The following is a 12959-nucleotide window of genomic DNA, read 5'->3' as shown; positions in this document are numbered from 1 at the left end:
CTACAGTCTCCACAAACTATCCTGATCTCTCTCTGCTCTGAAGTAGCTTCTCTTTCCTACCTGTTCTAATGGGAGTTGGCCATATCCTATCTCCGACTCATTCTATCAGATCTTTCTCTGATTTATCACTTTGTCTGCCCCTCAATTAGATGTCATTCTTTGACATTAAAGGTGTATACTAAAGGTGTGTCTGTATTCCAGCCAGAGAGATTAAAGAAGTGTACTAAAGGATGTGTCTGATTTTGCCCAGATCATACAGATCTAGGTCTTTGGATATGGTCTTTAATCCATGTTGCTGGATTAAAATTCCTCTACAAAAGTGTTTATTGAATTTGAATGACTGATGGTCAAACTACTTAAATTTAATTGCAATTATAGAAATAGTAGGTTTTATTAACTTGAAATGAAATGTATATCTTAGTTTCACTATTAGTTTCTATAATTTCTTCCAGTTATAAATTTTATTATTCTGAATTAGGAGCTTCAGTAGTATATTATTAATGCAATAAAATAATCTCTCCAAGTAACTTTCATCTTGATTTTTTTCTCCTTCACATTACTAGAAAGAAAAATTATGTATTCTTTTTCATGTGAGTCAAGAGTCTGCCATAATATAATTGTATCAATTGAAAAAAAATATGCCATTAATATGTGCCATCCTTAGCTATCATATACTAATGGAAGTTTGGGCTCCAGCACATTGCCTTGTTCCACGGCTACTGACAATAGGGAGTTGTTACATTTTCATTTCTACAAAAAAGAGTGTTGGTGCTTAGCCTGTGTTGACAGTATAGTGAGCACTGATCATTCCCGAGTCCCGTGTTGTTCAGTGTTTCCTCTTGGGTCTGTTCTCTTTTACTCGAATCTTCCTTCATGTTCTGACCTACATCTCCTCCTCCTCTTTCTTTTTTATTCGAAACAGGGTTCCTCCTTGCAGCCCTAGTTGGCCTGGAACTCATTCTGTAGACCAGGCTGGACTCAAACCCACAGAACTCCACCTGCCTCAGTTTCATAGGAAGCACATCTGTGCTCATAGATCATATGGACGTATAGTCTATGCTCATAGAACAACTTTGCTATGACTCAAAGCTCCTCAACATCTAAGGCTCATTAAAAACCACTGTGTACAGTATGTTAAGAATTAAATGGTGATGGGGCTGGAGTGATAGCTCAGTGGTTAAGAGCACTGTCTGCTCTTCCAGAGGTCCTGAGTTCAATTCCCAGCAACTACATGGTGGCTCACAACCATCTATAATGTGATCTAATATACACTGTATACATAAATAAATAAATAAATAAAAAGAATTAAATGGTGATGGTACAAGGAGCATAGGGTACTACTTAAGATGTTGTCCTCTTTGAAGCTTTCGTGGTAATGACATAGAAGGTCATTGTGGCAGTGACTACCTGATACCTATGATATGTGACATCAGTTAGAAACTTTAAGTAGGCGCATACAGCCGGATATAACTTATGCAGCAATAAAGCTGACTTTTAAAAAAAATAGTTATTCTCAAGATGTTTCTAGACAAATAGAGAAGTTGAATGATGTGAGGTTTTGTCTTAGAAATAAACCCTGATACTCGAGGGAAATCTTAAAATCTCTGTTTCTGCCTCTTCTGGTGGGAGCAGGAAATTAAATTATTATTCCTTTTAGTTTCCGCCCTGCAGTAAGATACAGTAATATGCGGAAAGTGACTTGACTTTTGGAGGGCTTCGCTCTTGAGAAGCGCATGAAAACCTCCCTAGAAAAAAAACCATGCTGTGAAGAGTCAGCCGCCGTTTCAGGGGCTTTGACGGAAACCGTCTTTTCAAGCGCAGCTGCTGACTGTGTAGGTGAAGATCACACGCCTGCTGACGCCCAGTGAGTGTCCTTTGTCAATGTGCGATGAAGCATTGCTCCTGCCTTGTTGCCCTGGCTGCATGGTTTATCAGGAGCCTCGTCACTTGAGGGCTGTACTGCGAGATCCATTCTCGCCCCGCAGATTCTCCTCATAGTGCTCCCTCCTCGCCATCGCGTCCCCCTTTTTTTCCCTTATGTCTGTTCTCTCTTCCAGTCCTCCCTCACCGTCTGCCCTGCTTCTCTTCCTCCTTCTTTTCCTTCTTAATCTGAGACAGAGTTCCACCTTTTAGCCCTGGCTGTCCTGGAACTCACGCTGTGGACCAGGCTGGCCTCGAACTCACAGAGCTCTACCTGCCTTTGCCTCCCATGTGCTGGGATTAAAGTGGGCACCACCAAGACTGGCTCCTTTCTTCCTCTTTATCTTAAGCTCTCATTCTCTATAGTTAGGGTGTATGTCAGCCTAGGCTGGAATCATCCATGTTTGTTTTCTGTTGCCATCATGACACTCTCCTGAACTGTATCATTCTGGTTGTGTTTGGTTTCTGTTGGCTTCAAAGTACAGGGGCTTCTGGGGCAGAAATCCCCAAGGGGTTGTTGGTTTTGGCTCAGTTGCTTCTTGTTTCTTCCAGATTAATAATTAACAACTAAAGAATGCAGCTTAGTTAATGCCTCAGTTTCCCTTTTTTTCTCCTTTCGCTTCCATTTTCTGTGTTAATAAACAGCCAAGGGTTTATTAACCCTCCAGGACCTTTGGGGATCCTCTGATGCTGGCCATTTTGGCAGGACCATTTCCATTTCATTTCATTTTTATTTTCATTTCATTTCCATGGATCCAATGCTTTATTCCCAACTAAGGATTAAGGTCTTAGTCCGTGCCTCCCTGACGGGTTCTCATCAAAGCAATTTTAAACTTAGAAATCCACACTGAGTATCAGTGGGTCACTATACATGGCTTCGGTGGTAAGTACTTATGGTCATTATTGGCTGTACTGTGTTTTGCCTCCTGAGCTGGGGACTGAGTAGCCTGTCCCTTGCTGTCCTTCTCAGGAAACTTCTCTTCACCGTGGCCCAGTGCATGACACTTCAGTGCTACCCAGCATGCTTGTCCTGCACCTCTCTAACTGACTGGTATCTTTTCCCAGAATAATGATGGCAGCATTGACTTCCGAGAGTACGTGATCGGCCTGGCTGTCTTGTGCAACCCTGCCAACACAGAAGAGATCATCCAGGTGGCATTTAAGGTACTGCCAACCCCACTGACCACATCTCAGTTGGCCTTCTAAATATGTGTTGACTCTAACTCCATTATTTGGAAAAATCAGTGAATCTGTCCCCCGAGTTTATAGATCTGCTGTGACATGTTTGGGAGGGTAATGTGATTAAGCCAATTGCTACTGAGAATAAAGAAAACACAGCATCCGTTTAAACAAAGGTGGGAGCAGCCTAGGTGCAAGCGTCAAGACCAAAGAGCAGGTGATTTAACAAATTAATGTTATTTCTTTTCAGTCCCCTTTTGAAGCCCTGGAGTAAGATTTATAAATAAATACCATCCCTTGCCCCTCATCCTGATTCATCTAGAAAGTTCTGATCTGTCCTTGTTTTTGCAGCTGTCAGATTGTTTAAGTGGCACTTCGGTGCTGGAATTTCTTTTGTGTGGTGATGTTAGGCCAACATCATCCTCATCGATGTCCCAAGTTTCTACCCTGCTGTATCGACTACCGCATACTGTAGTAGTCAACGTATTTTCAGTGTAGTGCAGGCATCTAACTTAGGAGGGGAAAAATATCTCTCTTCTCCCCAGCAAAGCCAGAGGAAAAAGTGTATTTTGAAGATCCAGACTGCACTTGCTGGTCACGGATACTATAGTCCAAAATGCATGTCCTCCTGAGAGTGGAGATGCTTCCTCATTTAGTGTTTCATCGTGGCGTTTCCTTTGCGCTCTGAGTTCCGTGGAGTCCTCTCTCAACTGAGGCAGTGCCTTCCCCTCCCCATCTGTCTTGCCAAGATGGGCTCATTGATTTGCACAGAGGCAGCCTTGGCTTCCGTGTAGCCTGAATGCCAGTGGCCTTCTTTCTCACCTCCTCCTCTTCTCTCCGTGGCTTTCTCTGGGGTAGAGATCCCACTGTGGCTCCAACAGGCTCCCCCCCCCCTTCTAGGATCTAGAAAAACCCTCTGGACAAGACCCCTTTTTCATGATTTAGAGCCGCCCCCATGGCCCCTGGATTCTGTGTGTTCTGTCACTGTTACAGGAATCCCTGTGGGTACTTTCTATTGCAGATCGCTTTAAATGCAGAAAAGTGGACATAACTCCATGGTTGATGCTCAGTAGATGGGCATGATGCAGGGGCCAGACACTGTTCCAAAGTTCCAAACCTTCAGCTTTTAGACTTACTCATCAAAGACCCTAAAATGAGACATGGAGCTAACTCATCCCGGTCCAGGCCTCTCTGTTTCTGTTTCGAGATTGTATGTGTAATTATACGTTTAGCTGACCAAATAGTCACTCTTGGTTTCTCAATGAAAGACCCAATAGAACAGTTGGCCCTTAATCATAGTAATTACTGTTTTTAAAGAAGCCATGAAAATCTTGACCAGCCGAGACCATGCTTTGAAGATGGAGGACGGAAGAAAGGAAGACTCATATCTAAAAATAGCTCATTTTTCTCTTTGGCAAGGGTCATGCTTTACGTTGGTTTTTTTCTATCTATCTACCTATCAAAAATTTATCATCTATCATTAATCCATCTATCATTCATCTATCTATTTCTATCATCTGTATACATATATATGTGTTTATATATATGTATACATATATACATGCATACACACACACATACACACACACACACACACACACACACACTTTTTTTGAGACAAGGTCTTACACTGTAGCCCAGGCTGGCTCAAACTTGAAGTACTTCTATCCCAGCCCCTTGAGTGTTAGAATTACAGGTACAGCTCGCCCTGCCTTTTTATTATGTCTTATGCTTTGTGAACATTTTTGCATATTTTTTGTTTCCTGTTAGTAATATGCTTTCATAGTATATGGAATCCGGTCACCTCCTTTTCTGTGCTAAGCACTTTACAGCTAACTTCTCACCCTTTGTTTCCTCTCTACATTAAGCTATCCAGGTAGGATGGTAGAGGTTTTTAGTTGCAGTCGGATCAACTCTGACTGATTGACAAAATTGTTAGCAGTGATGTGTCCAGGGAAGAGGCCAAGGAGAATGCACTGAACCAGCCCAGCCCAGAGGTCCTGGCTGTAGGAGCAGTCCTATACCCTTCCTTGAGCCCTACAGGTAAAGGGAGTGAGCAGTTCACAATTCACATTCAAGGACGACCTGAACGGTCTTGCTTAATAGAGAATCGTCTCTTTGGGGGTGGGGGTCCTACAGTGCTTTATACAATGGGAAATATCATTCCCCTAAGGAAACTGGGTGTCAGGCTTTCTCTATGGGTCCAGACTGGGGCTTATCCCAGATCTGTGAATTGGCCAGCAGAGATGATTGGAAGTTCTTACTGGGGGAAGGAAATCAAGGAGAAGCTTCAGTCTAGGGTGGCTGTGGCCAGGAATCAGCGTAGAAGAAGGAAGACCCAGAACAGACCGGTAGAAAGAGATGACAGGGAAGTGAGCCCTCCCAGCTGTGCCGGGTGTAGACTGCTAAGGTGGGTGGAAAGAATTGTTAAGGGTGGGGAAGATTAAGGGGGGGGAGCAGAGGGGAGATGTGCCACTGAGTCCTGGTGGTTAATGCATGAAAGACCAAGTTACATAAGGAAGCTGAGGTCGACAGTTTATGAAAAGCCGTCAGTTCACTTCTCTCTCCCCAGCCATCTTCACTCCCCAGTTAAAAGCTCAACACAGGAAATGGGCCAGAAGCCTGGTTTTTTTTTCCATCTTTTGGGGAACAAATCCTAACTTTGAGCTGTGGACCTTTTTTCTTTCGCCCACTATTCAGTATTCACTTACGTCTCTTTCCATGACTCCCGGACCTTACCGATGCCAATTTTTCCATGTCTTTGATGTAATGTTTGGTCTAAAGTAGAGACTTTAACCACCGGGGCTTTCCGTAGTGAGCATCACCCTTTGAATGCTAGCTCTGCCACTTAGAGGTTGTGTGCCCTGGGAAAGAACTTCCTACCTTCATTGGACCTCTGCTGCCTCATATGCAAGAGCGGGCTGATGGTGGCACCTGTTGACTCAGTGATATTGGGAGCATTAAGGATTAATACATTTAAAGGGAACTGAATGCCCTTGATCAATGTCTGCATAGAACAAGTTCTAGTTAAAAATTCTTAATAGCCAGAGAGGATTTTGATTATTTGTTATCCGTCATTTATTTACTTCTCTTCCACTGCTTGGCTTTTAACCTTCCTAGTCCATTGTTATTGGGGGGAGGGGGGTGTTGTTGTTTGTTTCACCTGTAAATATAATCACCGTTCATGTCTGTGTTAGCTCACTGTCTTCTTTGGCTCACACATCTCAGTAGTGGCTGTCCCACGGCTGGGCCTTTACTCTGTTCTTTCTCAACAGAGAAGCTGCACACACCCATGGATTCAGTTCTTTCCTGAATTTCTACCTGTAACCTTATCAGTTTCTTGAGCTTGTAGCTGATTTCCCCCCCCACCCCCACCCCCATCACGCCTGGCCCTTCTGACTCAAATTTCAATGTCCAGGTCCAACCCTTGATCGCATTTGGCGGTGGTTCTTAGGACAGTTTTCCTGTTACCCAACTAGCAGACTTCGTCTCTTTGGTTCCCCTCCATTGCTACAACCTTTTTCTGCACATCCTATCTGTGCTGCGTATAAAGTCTGCCTTCCTGTCCTGCTTGTCCACCCTAGATTCACGTAGTTTTCTCACTTGTAGCCATTAGCAGTGTCCTGCCCCCACCCTGTTCTACGCACTCTGCTCTAGAATACACGCAATCACTTCCTCAGTATTAGGTGGGGCCATATGTGTCCACCGTGATCTGGTTCTGGCTTCTCCGTCAGTCTCTGGACTGAAGGCCCAGGGCCTTACCTGCCAGTCCTTTTATCTTCTGGGAATATCTCTTTCTGTTATGAGGTACAACTGTAATGACAGCTTCTCTGGAAAGCCTTTGAGAATGACTCATCATGTCTCCCAGGGCTCTCAGGTCTTTTGGTCTCAGGTCTCAGGCCTCAGGTATTGGCATGTCCCTATTTTAATTCTGTCTCTTCCCAAGACCAGACTGCTACACATTTTTAAATCATTCAAGAGTAGCAGAGACCTCCCTCTCTCCCTCTCCATATATATCACATGCATTTACATTATGTACCTATATCATATGCATACTGTTTCATATATATAATATATGTGTATGTGTATATATATATATATGTGTGTGTGTATATATATATATATATATATATATATATATATAAAACAATAACTGTTTCCATTATTAAAGACTTTACTTTCCAAACAATTCAATACCACAGGCTTTAGGAGCCTACCTCTGTGTACTGTTTCCCTTGCAGCTCTTTGATGTTGATGAGGATGGCTACATAACAGAGGAAGAGTTTTGCACCATTCTGCAGGCGTCTCTTGGAGTGACTGACCTTGATGTTTCTGGTCTCTTCAAGGAAATTGCCCAGGGGGACTCTGTTTCCTACGGTGAGTAGACAATCCCAACCCATCCCCCCCCACACACACACACCCGCCCCCGCAACCCCCACTACTAGGAAATCATCTAAGCTACGAATAGCGCTGACGGCTATGACTGTATTAATTGTCATGGTGGTGATAGTAATGCATAACTACTGAAGACTTATATGCCAGATACTCTTCTATATTCTGTGAATATGAATGTCTTTAATCGGTGTCCCGTGCTTTCACATCTGTGTTTGGCAAAGAACAAAGGATTTGGGTAATTTCCTTAAGATTGTCAGAGCCAGGATTCAAATTCGAAGAGTCTGGCTGTAGAGCCTGAAGCATTAACAACACCTCCCTGCCTTTCACATCGGCTGTGAGTCTGCCCAGGCTGCCCTGAGCAAGCTAATCAACTGCAGCGGAGGAGTATGCACCAAAGCACCGACAGTGGAAGCAGCTCAACAGTTTACTGATGCTTAACGTGGTAGTGTCTGTAAACCTGGGCAGCCTTTGTCCTTTCCATCCTGTGGCGAGCACCCATGAGGGTGTGACCATCCCTAACGAAGGCCTGTGGCATTAGCTGCTCCTTCATCCTGGTGCCTCAAGACTGTATACATCAAAACAATGGTGGCGAATCACTTTCCCTGTATTACCCAGGGTAGTCTTTAAAAAAAAAAAAAAGGCATAGCTCTGTTCACAGGCCTAAGTGATTGTTTTCTGTTTAGCTTTGATGTGGTCCTGGATGCCAGGCTGGCTTATCTTCCTCCGGCTTTCCCCTCTGGCTAAAGGGCACTCTCTAACTACCTAATTACCTTGCCCTGACGGTGGTGTTCACCCAGCTGCAGCTTTAGTAATGCGCATGGGATGGGCAAAGCAGGCCACGTGTTTTTCCCATTCTGTGTTCAGTTGCTGGCATTTTGGTTGTCCATATTCTCTTTTAGATAGTTACATGCAGAGGGGAATAGATCTATTGAGCTTATTAAAAAGAGGGGGGAACGTCTTCGAAAACTCATACGAACTAAAGTTTCTTTGGTTATCTGCTTCTGTAACATTCTCTATTACTCTATATACAAGTTTCAAAACAGCATTTGCCTTTATATTTGTTTATTTGTTTGCCTCTGTGAGTTTTTGTGCATCACGTACATGCAGGAGCCCACGGAGGCCAAAAGAGTGCATCAGATCCCCTGGAAATGGTGTTACAGACCACAGAGCCAATGTGTGGGTGTTTAGAACCGCTGAACAATCTCTCCATACCAGAGCTACCAAGTTTTGATGAAGCGTTTCATTGGAAGATAACGACTTAAGTTAAATTAAAAACTGTTTGTAGGTGGCCACACTTTTGTCAGCTTAAGTAGTCTGTTAGAGAACTGTGCTCCATGGTCTTTTGTTTTTTTTGTTGTTGTTGTTGTTTTGTTTTGTTTTGTTTTAAAGATTTGTTTATTTATTATTATTATGTATACAGTGCTCTGCCTGCATATACATCGACAGAACAGAAGAGGGCATGTATCTGATCACATCATAGATGCTTGTGAGCCACCATGTGGTTGCTGGGAATTGAACTCAGGACCTTTGAAAGAGCAGCCGGTGCTCTTAACCTCTGAGCCATCTCTCCAGCCCGGTCTTTTGTTTTTAAGATTTGTTTATTTTATGTCTATGAGTTTTTTTTATGTGTGTGGGTGTTTGTGTACCATGTGCATACCTGGTGCCCCCAGAAGTCAGAAAGGGACAGTGGATCTCCTGATACTGGCATTGTGGACGGTTGTCAGCTGCCGTGGGGGTGATGGGAGTCAAATCTAAGGCTCTGTACAAGAATAAGTGACTAATGGGGCTCCTGCAGTCCCAGGGGCTTTGTCTTTTCCTTCTTCTTCTTTTTAACTAATGTTTCATACACTATATTCTGATCATACATTTATTTATGTAGTTGAAAACGTATACATCTTAGAGCTTTTGGTCATACCCACGTCGCAAGCTCTCTCCCCAGCTCCCCCCAGGCCCTCTCAGGGCATCTCCCTTCCAATGTTACTTCCTCTTTGTAAATAACCCTCTGAGTCTGACTTGTCCTGCACACGCGTACATGGGCGTGGGATCATCCACAGGAACACCCGCAGTCTGGTGATCCACCAGCAGCCAGAGCCTGGGTTTTTTTTGTTTGTTTGTTTTTGTTTTTGTTTTTCCCATTTAACCTTTTTTCCTTTCAGAGCACCCAGAATCTCTCCCCTCCCCCTAATACTATATAAGTCCAATTATAAGAAAATTGAGATATTTAAGTATTCTTAAAAATGAATGTTGACATGAAGTAAGAACATGATCCTTTAGATTGTTAGCGTTCTTGGTTCTCCATTAGCCGAGTCAACGGCCCAGTTCTGCTTACAGTCACTTCTTAGGCCCTTCTTGAAAAACAAGATACTGTTGGATTGTTTTGAGACAACGTCTTACTATGTAGTCCTTGCTGACTTGGAACCCACCAGGATCTACCTGCTCATGCCTCCCAAGTGCTGAGGTTAGACCACCAGAACCCCACATACATTCTAGTGCCACAGATATCCCACCCAGTGGCTTCAATCCTTTGAACAAAGCACGGGTCTTAAAAGTATAGCCTTAGATTTAGTAAGCCAACTCCTGTGTTCATAATGAGCATATACAGGGGGAGGAGGTCCCCCTCAGTCACAATCACAGGGGAAGGGAGTAAGGGGAAAATGGGAGGGAGGGAGGAATGGGAGGATCCAAGGGATGGGATAACAATTGAGATGTAATATGAATAAATTAATAAAATATATTTTTAAAATTAAGATACACTTAAACCATATCCCCTAGAACAATGCTTCTCAACCTCCCTAATGCTGTGAGCCTTTAATAAAGTTCTTCATTTTGTGGTGGGAAAAAAAAAAAGTCTGCCTAGAAACCATTCAGCCCGTCCTCCTCACTGAAAGGGGCTAAAGACGTGGAAGAAGTTTTAAAACTAACAGTATCGTATTGTGGAAGCTCAGGCTTATTGGAGATTTGAGGTGGAAGTCCCCATTGATACGCCCACTGTGTTTTTCTCAGTTCCCAGATCTATAACACTGACAGGTAAGAGAGGCAGGACCCAGGGCTCCTGGGATGTGATTATTGAATGTGCTTTCCTAGCCATTATTGGTTGCAAGTTTGGGCTCAGTTTGTCAAGTCTGCACCTTTCTCCATAAGAGCTAAGGGTTTAAATAGTCTTAAAATCTAGCCATAGACAGTCCTGGATAATAGATTTAAAAAAAAAAACATAGAAAATGGAATGAGATAAGAATATAGAGCCCCGTGTGTGTTATGAAATGAACGCCTGTGTAACTACCGTTCAGAGAGACGAAGGGAGCTCGCCCAGAGCAGGAGCCCCTCGTGGGAAAGGAATCCTTGCCCTGTTTCATGTTGTCCTTTCACCACAGACGTGTGCATCACAGCATGTTTCAGTTTTGTCTAAGTTTTTGAGCTTTCCATAAATGAGGTGCTATAGTCCGTGTTCTTTTGTCTCTGGCATTTTTCATCCAGCCTATGTAGTCACGCGTTCCTCATTTCACTCACTTTCACTGCATTCCTTGCTACTGTCGACCTGAGCCATTTTCTTTCTTCCCTGTTATGAGTGATGTTGCTTTGTTTTGCTGTGAACATTTTTCGCCCCTGTCTCCCAGGCACAATTCCCAGTTTCCGTAGGTTGTGTACCTCGGAATGGGATTAGGAAGTTTATTTATTAGATTAACAGATATGCGTCTTCAACTTGACTAGATGTTGGAAAAGCTATAACAGAGCAGTGGTACCACGTGTGTTATCAGCGGGTTTTTGTGAGTTTAGTAACAGGATTCTGTGACGACTACACGATTAGGATCTTCTGTTAAGTTTCATCATGCCAAATGAAGAACCACCCTAACTTGTTGATTTTTTTTTTCTCTCTCTCTCTCTTCTAGAGGAATTCAAAAGGTTTGCCCTAAAGCACCCAGAATATGCCAAGATATTTACCACATACTTAGACCTCCAGACATGCCATGTGTTTTCGTTACCAGATGAAGTCCAGACAGCTCCCTCTGTGGCTAGTAATAAAGTCAGCCCTGAGACCCACGAGGAAGGCGCCTCAGACAAAAAGGTTGACTGAAAACCTCAGTGTCCCCAGCGAAGAAAGGTGACGTGGGAAAGGTGTTTATTGGCAACATTGTAAATGTGCTCATCAAGTAATGTACAAAACAGAAAGCTTTTTTACTAAGATGGTGTATTTTCTTCCTAAAATGTTTTTATTAACCCACGTATATCAAGTAAGCTCCTTTTGTTTAACTTTGTGCTTTACTGGTTGCATTAACCGATGATAAAGTGCTGTATATTTTTATGAAATTTTCAGTTTGATTTTCATAATAAATAAATGCATTGGCCTTAACTCTGTGCTGGCCAACATTAATCAACACCATGTGTTTAGTGGCTACAAACAATTTTCGGTCCTTTCACATATAGTAATACTATGTTTTCTCTAATTCCTTCCCTTTTGGGAAGTACGGCTAAAGAATCTGGAAAACATGGCAGAATTCTGTATCTTTATCTTCACAGGTTTATTTTTTCCATTTAAATTTCAGTTTCCTGGCTAGGAGAGGGGAGCGAGCCCTTAGTTAGGTGAGCTTCATAGGAGCACAGGCTCGCCTTGACGTGCATCTCTACTGCAGGTCTCTAAGATGCCTGCTTAGGACAGCGGTCCTCTTACATGACCCATAGTACAGAAGGGACTGCGTCTTAAAGATAGCCCCTGTGACCACAAGCTGAGTGGGAATTGCCTTATTGAGGGGAACAGTGATTGCCTAATGAGAAAATGAATTGTTTGCTACAGAGTTGAATTGAATTTGAGTTGGCTGGTTCCGAAGATAGCATTTTCCCAATAAACAAATCAGACTCGATCTTTTTCTGTAAATGGCCAAATTAGTATATTTTACCATCCAATTCAAGAGGGAGTTTTATTGTGTTAGTTTTTCTCTCAGACTTTAGAGTTGTTCAGAAGTATCCACGTGGAAAACAGAAACTTCCAATGTGTCACCGAGAGCCAAGGTATCAAAAAGCTTAGTTTGTTAACATGTGGCCACATCTATGCCCAGGCAGGAGTTCCCTCTAGGCTAAGCAAAAATGTCCTCGAATTCAATTTTTATTGGGACCTATGTCTGCATGCTTTTAATATCATTTCCATTTGAGGTTTTGAATAAAGAACTGATTTATTAAAAGAATGTATAAAACAACCGGTTTCTGTTCTGCATTCAGTGTTCGGCACCAAATTCTTTGTTCTGGATAGATTCCAGAATCTATTGGAGAGTCACGATAAGCCTGAGTTTAAAGTTCCTTTTGAGGCTCTGGGGTCACCTGAAAATGTTGCAAACTATATTTAATCAAAGGCCTTGGTTTTAAACTACTTTAAACACACACACGAAGCAGGTGTGGTTTATCCCCCTTTGCTTTTTTGAGATTGAGTTTCTCTGTATAGCCTTGGCTAAACTGGACTTAACTTTGTAAGCCAG

General features: G+C 42.9%; 1 protein-coding gene across 1 annotated transcript in view; it reads left to right on the top strand.

Moving 5' to 3' along the window:
• Positions 1 to 12671, top strand: part of LPCAT2 (lysophosphatidylcholine acyltransferase 2) — a 61020-nt gene extending 48349 nt beyond the window's left edge. Inside the window, exons 12-14 of the mRNA XM_084757793.1 lie at positions 2986 to 3084; positions 7341 to 7476; positions 11382 to 12671. Of these exons, the coding sequence (XP_084613919.1) occupies positions 2986 to 3084; positions 7341 to 7476; positions 11382 to 11566 (420 nt within the window). The 3' untranslated portion in view covers positions 11567 to 12671. The remainder of the gene's footprint in view (positions 1 to 2985; positions 3085 to 7340; positions 7477 to 11381) is intronic.
• The last annotated feature ends 288 nt before the right edge of the window (positions 12672 to 12959 follow it).

This window comes from Acomys minous (genome assembly GCF_964271855.1).
Source record: "Acomys minous genome assembly, chromosome: 14".
In the NCBI taxonomy this organism is placed as follows: domain Eukaryota; kingdom Metazoa; phylum Chordata; class Mammalia; order Rodentia; family Muridae; genus Acomys; species Acomys minous.
The sequence above is the reverse complement of the archived record's forward strand: the minus strand, read 5'-3'. Positions and strand labels throughout refer to the sequence as shown.